Source organism: Leptonotus elevatus, chromosome 12 (genome assembly GCF_054856555.1).
Source record: "Leptonotus elevatus isolate MCC_2025b chromosome 12, RoL_Lele_1.0, whole genome shotgun sequence".
In the NCBI taxonomy this organism is placed as follows: domain Eukaryota; kingdom Metazoa; phylum Chordata; class Actinopteri; order Syngnathiformes; family Syngnathidae; genus Leptonotus; species Leptonotus elevatus.
This window is the reverse complement of record NC_141250.1, coordinates 11,399,628-11,413,915: the sequence shown is the minus strand read 5'-3', so window position 1 is coordinate 11,413,915 and position 14,288 is coordinate 11,399,628. Positions and strand designations below refer to the sequence as shown.

Genomic DNA, 14,288 nt, shown 5'->3' with positions numbered 1-14,288 from the left:
GGGACATTTTTTCAAAGAACTCTTTAAAAACACATTGGATTTGTACCCTAGAGGGTATTTTGCGAGTCTCAAGCAGATACTTTAGTGTGCATGCACCACTGGTTCGCAAAGTCTCAAAATGTGTGGTCAAATAATTATTTAGGTTCATTTTACTTTTCGTTTTTCGTTGTGTTTAAATACGCTGTGACAACACTAAAGCTGAGATTGTTTGGGCATATATTGGAGGAAGACCTACCCACCATTTTTTTTACAGAGTAGGGGAAAAATATTCAAAATTTCATTTAAGAATGGTTTAACCCAACTATTCTAGAACATTTACAAATTATAATACAAACAATGCATTAAAAAAATCAATGTATTTGATTTCAAGTGAAGTGAAAACTGTCATTACAAAAGTAACTATTCCAATAATTGAATTTATGTTTGTTATGGCAGGTGAAGTGTGGATTTCCATCAGATTTGAATGATCTGATCCAGTTTTGAGTAACTTCTCTATTATTATATTTTCATTTAAACTGAACATCTGCCCAACATGTGCCCCTCGCTTTTGCTCCTGTGCTGACAACAAACCCAGCCTTTCTTTATTTTCCAAAACCTCCTCATGAGATTCCTTCCCAAGTCTTCATTATTAATTCAAGAGTTTTTAATTTGCTTGAAGTGGGAGCAGAGCGAGCCTTAAAGTCTGGATATGCGCCAGCAACAATAAATAAATTACAGCTTCACATGTATGCGCTCGCCTGTGTTTAAACCCAGATGCTTTAAATTACTCCACACCGGTTCATCGTTCATACACAGTATCAGTGAGCCGTGAAGCCACGGTCCATTAATGGGTTTCATCCCCGGCCAATTAACCTCGCCCGTTAAATCTTGCCCAAACAGACAGGCCCATTAAGAATGTGATGAAAGTATATGAAGTAGCTGCTACATAAAATATCTATAGGCTGAATTTCAGTGTCCAGTGTTTGGCTGAGTCCAGAAACCACAAAAAAATAAAAATAAAAATAGCCAGTGCTGTTCAGACTTGGAAAATGGATTACTAGTATTCATCCGCACAGACTTATTTTTCCTAGTGATTTCACACAGAAATGTTTCGTCTGATGTTCACACGAAATCCTCTCGCCATCTGCCTGCACACGCAGTAAAAGTAGCACATTTACAAGTTTTGTACGTTGGATTGGAAAACAACATTTACATACACTGAAGCAGGAACTGGCCTTATAATGGTCCTCTTATTGTCTTACTTAGAGTCCTGACACATTATATTGACCTAATTTGCGCCCAAATGAAATGGTTTCTTTCTTTCTTTTCATGCTACTAACAGACAAAACAAACAGGGGGGCGTTAGTAAAAACATACTTTAATAGCAAGTGGCTTAGCTACTACCTAAAATAATATTCAAGTTCTCAGGGCTTTCCTCCCATAGGCAAGGAGGACTACGTGCAGGCACTTGGATGGGTTTTTTCTCTTTTCATTCACTAGGTTTGGATAAATACGTTCACAGTTTTTTTGTTTTACTGTTGTGATACTGAGAAGATGAGTTTCATTTCACGAGAGTGATGGGGAAAAGATAATGGCATTTTTTCCAAGTTATACTCTTGATACATTATTTTTATTCTTGATTTTTGTCTTTAAATTTGAATTTTGTATTTCATAGAATTCTGCTGATTATTTTGCATTTATCTCTCATATTTTTGCTAGCCCAAATACTTCTAAAAATAGCTCGCCATTGATGGGTTAGCATGATTTCCTCCCAATGTTGTAGAAGCAATCATTTAAAAACTTAAAGAGATATCTAGGAATAAATTGTTGTATAATGATATTTATCCTTTTCCTACCTTGTTAAATCATTGCTGATGCTTAATGTGATATTAAGTATTTAATTGATCCATAAACTGCCTCTCTGTCGAGGTTGGTGACCCCTGGTCTGGATAGTCTATACAGTGCATTATTATAAAATCAGTATGATTTAATTTTATTTTATTTTGTGTGAATAGTCTTCAGATTTGGGAAATCATTGAGAGACCTAACCCATCATTTCTTTATTTTTTTATTTGTATTTTTATTTTTTTAAAGAAACAGATTACAATACCAAAAATCTACCTTAAAAAAAAAGTGTAGCCCCAATTGTTTTCACTTTGTTGACATCATTCTGTTTTCCTTTTATTTTATTTCCTTTTATTTTATTTTAGGTGAAATCATCAATGTGTGGAATGTCACCGACCCAAGAGTGTGACACATACTGTATTGTATATGTGTTTATTATTTGTCTCTTTGTGTCTGATTATGTGATGTTTTAAAAAAATATATATATTTAATATATATATTTTTTAAATTTCTTACTATACTCTCATGTAGTTTCATGATTGACTTTGTAAAGCCTTGCTTCAAGTCTTTGTTTACTGTGCGCATGAATATTCAAAAAACTCAGATTCATACACAAAAAATGAGCACAGGACGTTGCACATCAACAAACAAAGGTTTTTCGGTGTGAGAGTGAATCAGCGCGCACGAAACAAAAAAGAACGGCTTGAAGAAGCTGAGGCATGAGGTCAAAGCAGCAGGTGGTGTCTGGTCTGCTTTTGAAAAAGGGGGGGGGGGTATCACATGGTCTGAGGGGGTGAGGAAGTGGTGACCTCTACACAGTAGGCGCGCTGGAAGGTCAGGAGGGCGACGCATGGAGGAAAGAAGCTGGACAGCGTAAGAAAGGCATCGTCGACACGTCGCTTACACGCTGCTTCCTCCGCGCGAGGACCACCGCTGGTGCTAACAGCTGCTGGCGAGGTCGGTAGCGCACCAAGAAGCTGCTGAGCACATTTTTTTGAAAACACCTTCGAGGCTTCAAAGAGGAAGTTGTTTGTGTATATTATTTCCCCTTGAAGTCATTCCAAAAGAGGAATAATGTGATGACAGCCATAGAATAGGAAATGGAATTCCGCAGAAGTCTCCGTCCTGGCTGGTCAGTACAATATGGCGAACGCCACAATAAGTTGGTATCAATAGTTAAAGCTCTGAATGTACGCTAGAAAGATTCTGGGTTCGAATCTCAACTTTGATCTTTTTGTGTGGAGTTTGCATGTTCTCACTGCACTTGTGTGGGTTTTCTCCAGCTTCCGCCCGCATTCCAAAAAACATGCATGTTAGGTTCATTGAAGATTCTAAATCAAGGATGTCAAACGCTTTCATCGGGGGCCACATCATGGTTATGGCTGCCCTGAGGGAGGGAAACCACATACAGTACATAAATCTGTAATTGCTGCTGGCGTGAGGCCAAAAATCACGGTTGGATACGTACCTTGGTCTCATATTTTTGAAATTTGAAATTCAACACCAGCGTCTTGAATATGTTCTTTTTTTTAAAGTAGCAACAAAAGTTTGTCTTCGGCTTTCTTTTTTTAATGGCAATGACATCAGCATGCCAGAAGCTGAGCTACATGTGGTCGGTCTCTGTTTACAGATGAGGTGTGTGATTAAAACAGCAGGCAATTACACAACTTGTCCCTTTCGTGCACTGTAAACCCTGAGTTAGTTCGACTCAAAAAGTTTGAGGAAACCATTTGCAATGATACATTTGAGTTTAATACAGTAATTCAAACAAGCTAAAGAGGAAGTCAAACATTTTCTTTACAATTATACTGTATATTCCATGCACCCCTATGGGGTAGATGCCACCGACTTCCGGGTTTTACACATCAGCGCCGTTTCCGGCCACTGCTGGCCGCGTTCCAACACTCGCACCCCCACCTCTGCGTCCCCCGATGAGCGGAAGCGCGTCTCAGCTATCTGAAATGCTTCGGACACTGAGATAGACACTACACACTCGCAGCCTTGCACCCGTCGACGGGAATGCGCAACCGAGGGGCACAAAGGCGGAAGCGCAAGTACTGGGACGCGGCCCACACGTCGCAAACCGGAAATGGAAACAACGTTGATGGGTGAAAACCCGGAAGTCGGAAGTCCCGCCTCCTCCGTGGCATATAGTCAATATGATACTTTGATTAATATTTCATTTTGGAATATGCAGACAGAAACAAAGTAATGGCTGATTAATGTTGTTATTCTTATTTTTTATATGACTAACATTTCAAAAGTAAAACAAGTTATTTGAATTTTTTTTTATCAGTAGGCCTCCTTAAAAACAACTGAGTTACTGCTGCTAATTTTTGAGTTAGGTTAATTTTGTAAAGGTTTAAGTTACGTTAACTTAATTTCTTTTTTTTAGATGTACAGTACTGGTTTACAGTGTGAGTGATATGATTTCCTTTTGCATTGAAAAAAGTATGTGGAGGGCCACAACTCTCCCGTGCACGGGCCTTGGGTTTGACACCTGTGCTATAATTGACATTTTGCTAATATGTGCCATGTGACTGGATAATGACTAGCCAAGAGTGTACCCAGTCTCTCACCATAAATCGGCTGGGATAGGCTCCTGCTGATTCACAACCCTAATGAGAAAAAGTGGCAGTAGATTCAAAAAACAACAAATAAAAAAACAACATTTTATTACCAACAGTATGTAAAGGCCCAATTTTTGGTCCAGCTGCTTAACAGACAACGCACGTGTGCCTAATCAATCTATTTCCATTGCGCAATTAGTGCAACTTCATAGTCCTCCTCTCACCAATCTTCTTCTTTACTGAACTTTCCGTCGGAGTAGGGGGAAGGTCTATGGGCGGGGGTCCAAGCTGCTGATTAGCGGAAAGACTGAAGCACTCCGCACAGACGGGATGATTGCTAGGAGGTCATCTGCAGGGTCATCGCATATCATGAGGACAACAGTGGCAGGGTGTTGACACTGCGAGGTTTTAAAGAAACATCGGAGAGGAAAAGAGTCTTGGCAAAGTTAATGTCAAACAAGACTTACACACCTTGGAAATCTTCTATCCCTTCTTGAGGGGATGCAATATTGATGTATTTTTCGATACGCAAATTGTTGATGGATGTTTGTTGTTAGAAAGGGCAGCATCGGTATTCACTTTCCCATGCAGTGTGCTACATTTGTTATTGAGGTACTGTTTACAAGGGAGATGATTCTAACGGCAATTAAATTCACTGTAAAGCGATGATAAATGTCTTTGAATTAATTTGACGCATCAAACAGAAGTGTTTTGAATATATTCTATAAGGTCTTTTCTTGTTTTCACCAATTATTTTCAAATATATATTTTAAAACAAATCTCACTGAATTCACTTTACAAGGTCTCACACCTTTAATTTGTACTCATTAATATAAAATAAATTAAAAAGTTGCCCATTTTCAAGACAGTTGTAAAGTTATAACAAATTCATGTTTTTTTATGAGAAAAAGAGTTGCAATATAGTCTTTTTTTTATGAAAAAAAGTAATAATCTTTAAAAGAACAGACAATCTTACAAGAAAAAAAATACTATTTTCCCAAGATATAATAATATTATGATAATAAAGTCCAAGTTTAACAAGGCAAGAAAGTCATATTTAACATTACAATTTTATTTATTCACTAAATACAGTATTATTCTTTTAATATTACACCATTCAGGGAAAAAAGCTTTATTATTTGCACACAAAAAATAGGATATGACTTTTATCCTTTTTTTTTTGTACTGTAGTTGAAATAATACAACTTTTGTTCACAAAAAATTACTTTTTTTTTCAAGCAAGGATGTCCGATTTATATAATACAGTATGTCATAATCATATCAGAGCTTTTAATTGGCCGATGCTAAGTAAGGCAGGAGTAAGGTGATTGGTTTAGCATTTTTGTTTTATCTGCACACCAGTCCCCATTTGTAGGTATGCACTTTAAAAAAAAAAGGATAATATATTGTAAATTAATTAGAAGACCACCGGGGGACCCCGGTTTGAGAACCGCAGCCAAAGAGGATATATGAAGATATAAAGTTATTATGACAGCAGCCAAGTACGGAGACAAAATATTTTCAATATGTTTAATATATTTGACAGAACTTTTTTTTTCAAAAGCAAAGGGAGGCCTGCGCCGTTGTAGAAACGTTCCACTCCGCACACACAATCACATGACATCATGTCGGCATAATTATGAAATGATATCTCCTTGCATTCGATGGCAGCTGAGACCAAAAAAAATGCCAACACAAACACACATTCACAAGACAAACCGCATTAATTTGGTCTTCTAATCAACACTTTGTAGTTACATATCACAACTGCTGCCTGCACTCGAGCAGTAAAGCTATTCGTTTATATTATTTGGTAGTAAAAGTCGGCAAGTGTGTGCATGTGTGGCCCTGATGTGCTGATGCAGCAGGATTAATTCCACAAATTAGAAATAGTGTCACAGACAGCTATTTGTCACACTCAATCGGCTTACAGTCGAAGCCTTCAGACAACGTGAAACTAAAGAGATAATTGGTTTATTACGTCTCCATTTTCCCAGCCAGTAGGATGTAGCTTTTGACTTCTGCGGGAAAAAGGTCAAATGATGGTATTTATTGGCTAATGCTTGAATGGGAAGTGTTGGAAACGTGACTCTGTTTATGGCCCTATCCCCACACAATACTAGCTTGCTTTGCCAAAGCTGGCTCTAAGAATAAACTCACCTGCCGAGCACAGTCATCTAAAACCAGATAATATGTGCGTAATGAGATGGGAATGAGGTCATTTTATATATGGAACGGCTATAGCCACACATATCCTGGCACAGCTATACTTAAGTCGCAAGCTAATGGAAGGCGAATGCAGAGGGCTAAATAGCAGGTAGTAGGATTTTATGTCTGATAATAGACTTCATAAGGTAACTTATATAAACATGTGTTTAATTTTAGCACACACATCCCAGCATGGCAATGCTGAAGTAGTTGGCTAGCGAAAAAAGGCTAAGAACGTGACAAACTAGCAGTTGGTAGCCTTTGAGGTCTGACAAGTGGCTTTGGACGGTAACTACGAACACATGCATAGGCTTCTCTTCAGCACAGCATAACACAACTAGAGACATAAGCTAGCAGAAAAGACTAGTGAGGAATGCTAACTGGAAGTTACCATTAGGTCCTATGGGATAACTATGCAGCTTAGCAGAAAAAGGGTTTGTTAGCAGTTAGCAGCTATTTATGTTTGATAAGTACTTAATAAGTAATGGTTTCATTTTAGCGCACATCAGAATTCAGCAATGCTTAAAGACAGGCTAACTAGCGGTGAGCATGCAGCTTTATTGAATTCTAGGAGAATAATAAGGCAAATATGAACACATATTGGTTTTGGTCAATTTAGCACATATATCACAGGACAACAACGTTAAAGATGAATGGCTTGTAGAAAACACTAGGAAAGCAGGCTAAATAGCAGTAAGCGTTGTTTTTTTTTGTCTGATAAAAGGCTTAAAGTTACTATGACAAACATATCAAAGCAAGACAATGTTAAAGATGCAGGCTACCTAGCATTAGCAGCTTAGCAGACACACCATAGCGCAGCAATACCAAGGGCACAGGGTAACGGAAAAAGGTGTATATGAAGCAGGTGATCAACCTTTTGCGCAAGGTTTCATAAGGTAACTAACGTGTAATGGTTTCATGTGACTACACATAACTGTGAGGCAATGCAATGCTAGAAACAGAGATTAACAAGCAGTTCACAGCCTAGCGCACACATGGTAAGGATTCCTTAAAAAGACTAGCAAAGCAGGACAACTATCAGCAGCCTTTCATTTGATAATCAGAGGTTTCATAAGCTATATATGCACACGTGTAATGGTTTCATTCCTGTACACATTCCATAGCCCATCCATGCTAAAGATGCAGGCTTGGGGAAAAAAAACTAAACAATGCAAAAAATAAAAACGCAAGCGTAGTAATGCTGGCATCATACACTCATTAAAAAGGCTAGCAAAGCAGGCTAACTAGCATTTATGTCTGAAAAGAACCTTCAGAAGGTATATTTGAAAACAAGCGGTACAATTATACCACTTGACTCATTTACATGCCATCTGGAGATTGCATCAATTGTAACAGCAAGTCTCAACAGATATGAACAAACACATGTCATCAAACATGTTTCTTCTTTGGTTGAAGGATTCAACTGAGGTGACGCCATGAGGTTTTCATACCTAGCGTGTGAGAGCAGGACTTGAACAAGGAGCCAGTCAGTGGGCACACAAAGTATGAGGCAGAAGTGAGTGCAGTAGAGCAGTGTGTGAGTGACAATTCAAGTGAGTATAAATAGATTGATTAAACATACCATTTCGCTAATACAGTTCTAGCAATGCCCACTACATCTCTCGAAACACATGCACACAAACATACACTAATGCAGTGATTCCCATCCACTGAGCAGTGACACATTAATGCCGAAAAATAATTTCTTGTCGATGAATAATGTATCTTTTTCTCATCTACAGTTTGGGTGGTGTTTCCTGTGAGATTTTTCTCATGTAAAATATGTGCCTTGGCCCAATGAATGTTGGGAAACACTACATTAAGCAACCTTACAAATATAAGGCTTGGATACATTGGTTTGGCTTTACAAATCGCTAACCACGTATATAGATATACATATGAGATTTTACTAATAAAACTGCTTTCTAAGTGCTTTTTATCAGTCCAGCGATAGTGATACGCTCCTGTCCACAGGATTTCTCGATATTGTTGCAGAAAATGTCTGTAAATGTCATTTAATGTCAAATATGACGACTGTTGTTGGTGGACGGAATTTCAATCACAAAGCTTTAATGGAGAGCTCCTCATATCTGCGGCGGATTGTCAACGGCGACAGCGGAGTACTCCGCGTCGGAAACGTTAGATGTCTCGATTAGGCGCGCTAGGCCAGTCCGCGTGGAGTACTTGAAGATGAAGGCTTTCATGAGGTCGTAGCGGTAGTTCCGGTTGATGAAATTGTAGAGGATGGGGTTGAAGCAGCAGTGCAGCAAAGACAGGCACTGGGTGAGGTGCATGGCCACATACAGGAAATTCTCCAGGCCGCAGGTAAGAGGCACCATACCCATCTGGGAGAGCGAGTCCACCAGCAGCACGGAGTGGTACGGCACCCAGCAACCTAGGAACACAACGATGTAGGCCAGGATCACCCTGCGGCTTACGCGACGTTCCTGCTCCACTGTGGTGGACGATGGCGAGGACGTGCAAGTGAAGGCTCTGGCTAGCAACGCGTAAAAGAATGTGATCACAGGGAATGGAAGGACGAAGCCCAAGAGAATAAAGCTCAGCTGGACGCCCACCATCCACTTCACCTCCGGGTACACGGGTCCACAGAGCATGCGGTCCCCGTGCGAGGCCTTCACTGTGCTTAGGAAGTATGTGTCTGGCAAAGAGGCCACCAGAGCCAGAAGCCAGACTCCGATACACACCATGCGGCGGATCAGCTTCCTGCGTGCACCGCCCTGGTTCTCCCGGTGGCGTGTCACGCTCAGATAGCGGTCCACGCTCATGCACGCCAGGAAGAAGATGCTCCCGAAGAGGTTGACGGAGAAGAGCAGGTGCGTGAGTTTGCACGCCACCTCGCCAAAGGGCCAGTGGCCATGCTGGGCCAGCGAGCTCACCCACACGGGCAGGGTGGCGCACACGCACAGGTCTGCCACGGCCAGGTGGGCGATGTACGTGTGGGTCTCGTGGCGAGGGGTGGAGTCCCGCTGGGCGCGAACATTCACCCACAGGACCAGAGCGTTGGCCGCCAGGCCCACCACAAAGATGAAAGTGTAGAGGACACACATGGAGTGGAAGAGGGCGCTGCGGTTGAACGCCGTGAGGCACACGGTGGTGCCCACGCTGGAAATGTTGGAAAAGGTGTCGGAGAAGTTGAGATAGCCCATGGACTCCCACAGGTCCTCCATCTCGCTGGTGCTCAGACTCATCTCAACAACCGCAGGGAGTTCCGCAAACCGCAGACACACTGAGGAATCCTGCAAAAAGAAGACATGACCTCATCATTATTGCAAATGTTTTAATCTAGCTCTAGAAGTCAAATCAGTGCCACCAAGGGCAATTTGGACACCTTCAGAGACTGTATGGAAGGTCCTTGGTTTACAACGGACATAAAACATTTTGACATGTCATCACCCATGGTATGGTTGTCTTCACAATAACATGAGCACAATAATATATAGAAATCACTTGAAAGAAATGTAAATAGACAGTCCAAGAACATCTGTCTGAATGGCAGGTGCGAAATGAAGGGTAGCATGGAGACTTTATTACGCTCATACAGAGTCATATTTACTTGGAAAAACCTAGGAAAGTCTTTTCACTCAGAAATTCCAAGTACATTTTAAAAGGAGAATTTTGAGTAAATTTTACCAGATTATTTAAAAAAAATTAAGTTATTCAAGCGTTGAAGAATGAACTAATTACCTTCAGCTTGGGAGCCACTCTATCACCTGAGCCATTCCACCCATGTTGTTTGCCTGCTTTATATTATTATGTAAATATTTCTCTCTCTCTCTCTCTCTTTTCCAGGTGTGCTGTTTTAAATGTTTTAAATAGGATGTTTGTGTTTTGAACTCCTGTTTCTATGTTTGTGTCATACTGAGCACAATAATACTGCTTGGAGGAGTTGTGCCATCGTGGAAGTCTGTGTGGACCAAAATGTTTTAACAGCGCACCCCACTGCAAGGAGATACAGCACTTATCCACAAACAAATGAATGAATAAAGTGAAGTCAGTGTTTCGCCTCACTGTCTGGCTCCTGGATGCAGGTTTTAGTTTCATCAAGCAGCATGAGCTCATAAAATCACCTGTGGTCTGCCAACTGACTGAAGAATCTTAATGTTGTTAACTTGTTCAAACGTGGCTTTCAGCCTTTAATAAAGTCCGTCTGTCGTCGTGTCTGCTGTCAATATGATTGATGCGCCGTCGAGGGGCGTGAGGGCGTGTGGTTGCAAACAAGTGTTTACATTAGCTCCTTGGGCGCAGTACAGATTAGCTATAAGGAAGCAGCATGGAGAAACCCAAACAGTGTATTTCCGGAGCGTTCCTGGCATTCCAAAATAAAGCACGGGTCACTTTGGGGGGGAAACCTGATGCCACTTTAAAGAATGTTTTCCCATAACGTGCCTGAAGAAGTAAAGAAGAAATCCTGTTTCTTTTTGTTCTTCTTGCAAGGTCGCAGAGGAGCTGTCGCCATGCAGATGATCAAAGAGAAGGCAGCTCGTAACCTTGAACACGTCATTTTTACAACATCTGAAGCTAATAACGACGGAACGCTATATCCACAACATTTCAAATAGTTGCACAACTGCAGTGATGGAATTAACAAGCACTATGAGGAGACCATCCATATACAGCAAAAAAAAAAAATTTAAAATCTGCACTTTAAAACCTCCGATGCTTTGTCGGATGAAATATTTCCTAATTTCCTGCAGCTCGGCATCAGAGAATATTACTCCAAATAAAATAAGACTTGAAAGTTCCGCTACTGGTCTATATATCACTTAATGGTTCAGGATCCTTAATACATTAAAGAAATGTTCATGGTATTTTAAACCAGTAGGCCTCTGAGGTCAGCAGACTCGGGTCAATTAGTTCTAAGCAAACATGATGAAGCAGCATTTAGCTGTTATGCTGCACACAAATGGAACAAGATGCCAACAGCTGAAGAATAGTGAAGAACGAACTATAAATGGTTTTAAGTCCAATCTTTTATTTCTGTACTTGTTTTTTTTACATGCTTTTAAATGTATTTTTTAATCATGTAAAGCACATTGTGTATGAAAAGTGCTATATTAAGAAAGGTGCATTACCTTGCCTTTACCAAACTGTCAAAAATGTACAGGAATGAATATGATTGAGAGCTCACGGGTGACATAAAAGACAGTGTGGCATGCTAATAATTCGGCACGCTCCTTTAGAATGAGGCAAGCCTATAGTGACATATTTGGGCCAAATTGCTGCACTGGCTTCACAGTGTGCTGCGATGTCTCTCTCGGCTCCTCCAACGAGCCGCCCGCCGCGATGTGAGAGGTCGGCCGGGGAGCGGGTGGGGGTTTTGTAGAAGGGGAGACGGATCAAAACCAGAGCACGACTGCCTTAACCCCGCTTAATGCCCCACAGTGACCTGTACACCCACGGAGGGGAACTGTGTGCCGAGATCAGCGGGGGGGCTTGACACCATGCAAAATGCCTCCCCTCCGCGTTGTAAACGGAGGGCCGATGACCACCATGGTGACAGGTTGAAATGTGACTGCCTTAAGACATCTCTGAACCCGCGCCTCTTTTTTTAACTAAATAAAAACATTCCACAGCTCCTGGAGACATTTTAGGATCACATCACACACAATAATAATGACTTTTCACCCATTTGACACAACTTAAACACACGTTCTCCACTCAGTTTCAGCAGCCATGTGCCATTCAAAGCAACTATTTGCCAATCGTACAGCTGCAAGCATTTTGCTTTTGCTTTAATCATTAGCTACTCCACTTGGAAATGTCTCAAGTCACATTTGCCCTAAATCCATCAGTAGTAAAGTACGGAAATAAAACTGGCAGTGGCTAGCTGGGTAATGTAACATCAGAGATAACGTTACAAATCACTAACCAGAACTGCTGTCAGTGTAAAGTGTTTACTACTATTATTATAGAGGATTTGGGGAGTTATTAGGCTTGTAAATCATATAAGAATTCTCATTTCCGATAAACATTTTACCACTATTTAACTGAACGCTTCTCCTGTGATACAATGTAATGTGTTGTTCCATGCTCGGTTTTTTAATTTAACTTGACAGCAGATAGGGCCATTCTTTGCAACAGGGAGATTTTCAATGCAGAGATAATCTCTCACAATGGCCTCCAATTCCCTCATATTATATGGAAAATACCTGAGCCAGGTAGCCCGGCAGGCTTCAAGCTAATTAGCCCCTTAACACCCACAGCCATCAGATAAAACACACTCACACACACAGAAAGCAGAATCTTTAGTTCGGCACCTTGGTAGCTTCTTTCTTTATTTTTGTTCTTCAATCATGAAAAATGGCATACATGTATCCAATTAAGAAAAAAATTAATTTAAAGGGCATTGATTTTTGCTTGGAAGCTTGAAAACAGCATGCTGCACACAGTCTGCAACATCTTTGAATCAACAAATAACATTTAATTAACCAAAAATCAGTGCAAAATCAGCACCTCCTTTTGTAGTTATTTAATGTTCATTTTAGTTCTTAAGTATTGTAATAATGGCTTATATCTACTTTATTAAGCAAAAAAGAAGAGGGGTGAATCTAAAGGGTATAGGGATTTTTTTCTTGAAGGCATAATAACAGCAATACTGATAAAGAAGAGCTTCAGTCAACATTAATAACTAAATAAATAATATATTTTAAATGAGAAAAACGATATTAAGGCACATTGTTTGATTCTTACTTTTACATATTAACCATTGACCCAATAATGTTCAATGAGTCTCTCTCTGTTGAGTGTAGTGTGACTCAGCCCTGCAAGCATCCAGTTACAAATTAGCCCAAAACAGCTTTTGTCTTTCAATACACAGACAGTAAAACGTCAATGAAGGGGTTTCATGTGCTAATGTCTCCCACAACAAGATTGGCGCAGGTGCAACATATTGTTTTGTCACAAGTTTCTGCTGTCACTAGTTCTTCTGTGAACAGTCGCCGGTGTCGTTATTGTTAAATCCGAGCCAGTTTGTCTCAGACTAAACACAACACAATGTAATTGTTGATTTGTATCAGCGCATTGGAGGCAAAGTACTCTTATCAGACACAACTAATGGATGGGGGAAAGAAAGACAATGGCAGTAATTCGGCGTAGAAACCATGCAAACAGCCTCTTTTACATTTTATTATTTGTTATGTCTCGGAGGGAAAACGCTCAAACAGTGTCATAAAAACGGACATGTTCATCAAAGAGATGTTCTTAAAACGGCGTAAAAAAAAAAAAAAAAAGTCTCAACTCTCACTTCTCCCGCAGCGCGTGAACTCATCATTGCAGCTTACCTCTTTCTTTTGATCAAGTATTTCGCAGATTCTTTGCACGCTTCTCCGCTTTTCGCTTAGCTTTGCATCAAGTCCGCTAAAGTACACTTTCGGGGTCTCTCCTCCGAGTCCTCCTCGCGCGAGAATGGCTCGGTGACTCGTTGTGCACTTGCTGATACTGACAGAGAGAGCAACGCCTCCAAGGCTGGACGGGGGTTTTTTTGGGGGGGGGGGGGGGGGGGGGGCATGGTCGTCGTTGTCACGGCCGGGTTTCGGAAGGGGCCGAAGAACGTGCTTGTCCTGCTTTTTAAGAGAATAAGCACTCATGTTAAAAAACACTGGTATATATACGCACATCTGAACACTTTCATGAGAGGTGCATTGTTTGATGCACCTCTCTTGAATA

The 14,288-nt window shown here is 40.6% G+C and overlaps 1 protein-coding gene across 1 annotated transcript; it reads right to left on the bottom strand.

Moving 5' to 3' along the window:
* Window positions 1-7,140: 7,140 nt before the first annotated feature.
* ackr3a (atypical chemokine receptor 3a) lies at window positions 7,141-14,065 on the bottom strand. Its single transcript, XM_086092037.1, has 2 exons — window positions 13,904-14,065; window positions 7,141-9,859 (listed from the first exon to the last, which is right to left on the bottom strand). Exon 2 carries the CDS (start codon window positions 9,809-9,811, stop codon window positions 8,687-8,689), a length of 1,125 nt encoding a protein of 374 aa, XP_085948163.1. The 5' UTR covers window positions 9,812-9,859; window positions 13,904-14,065; the 3' UTR covers window positions 7,141-8,686.
* Window positions 14,066-14,288: the final 223 nt, after the last annotated feature.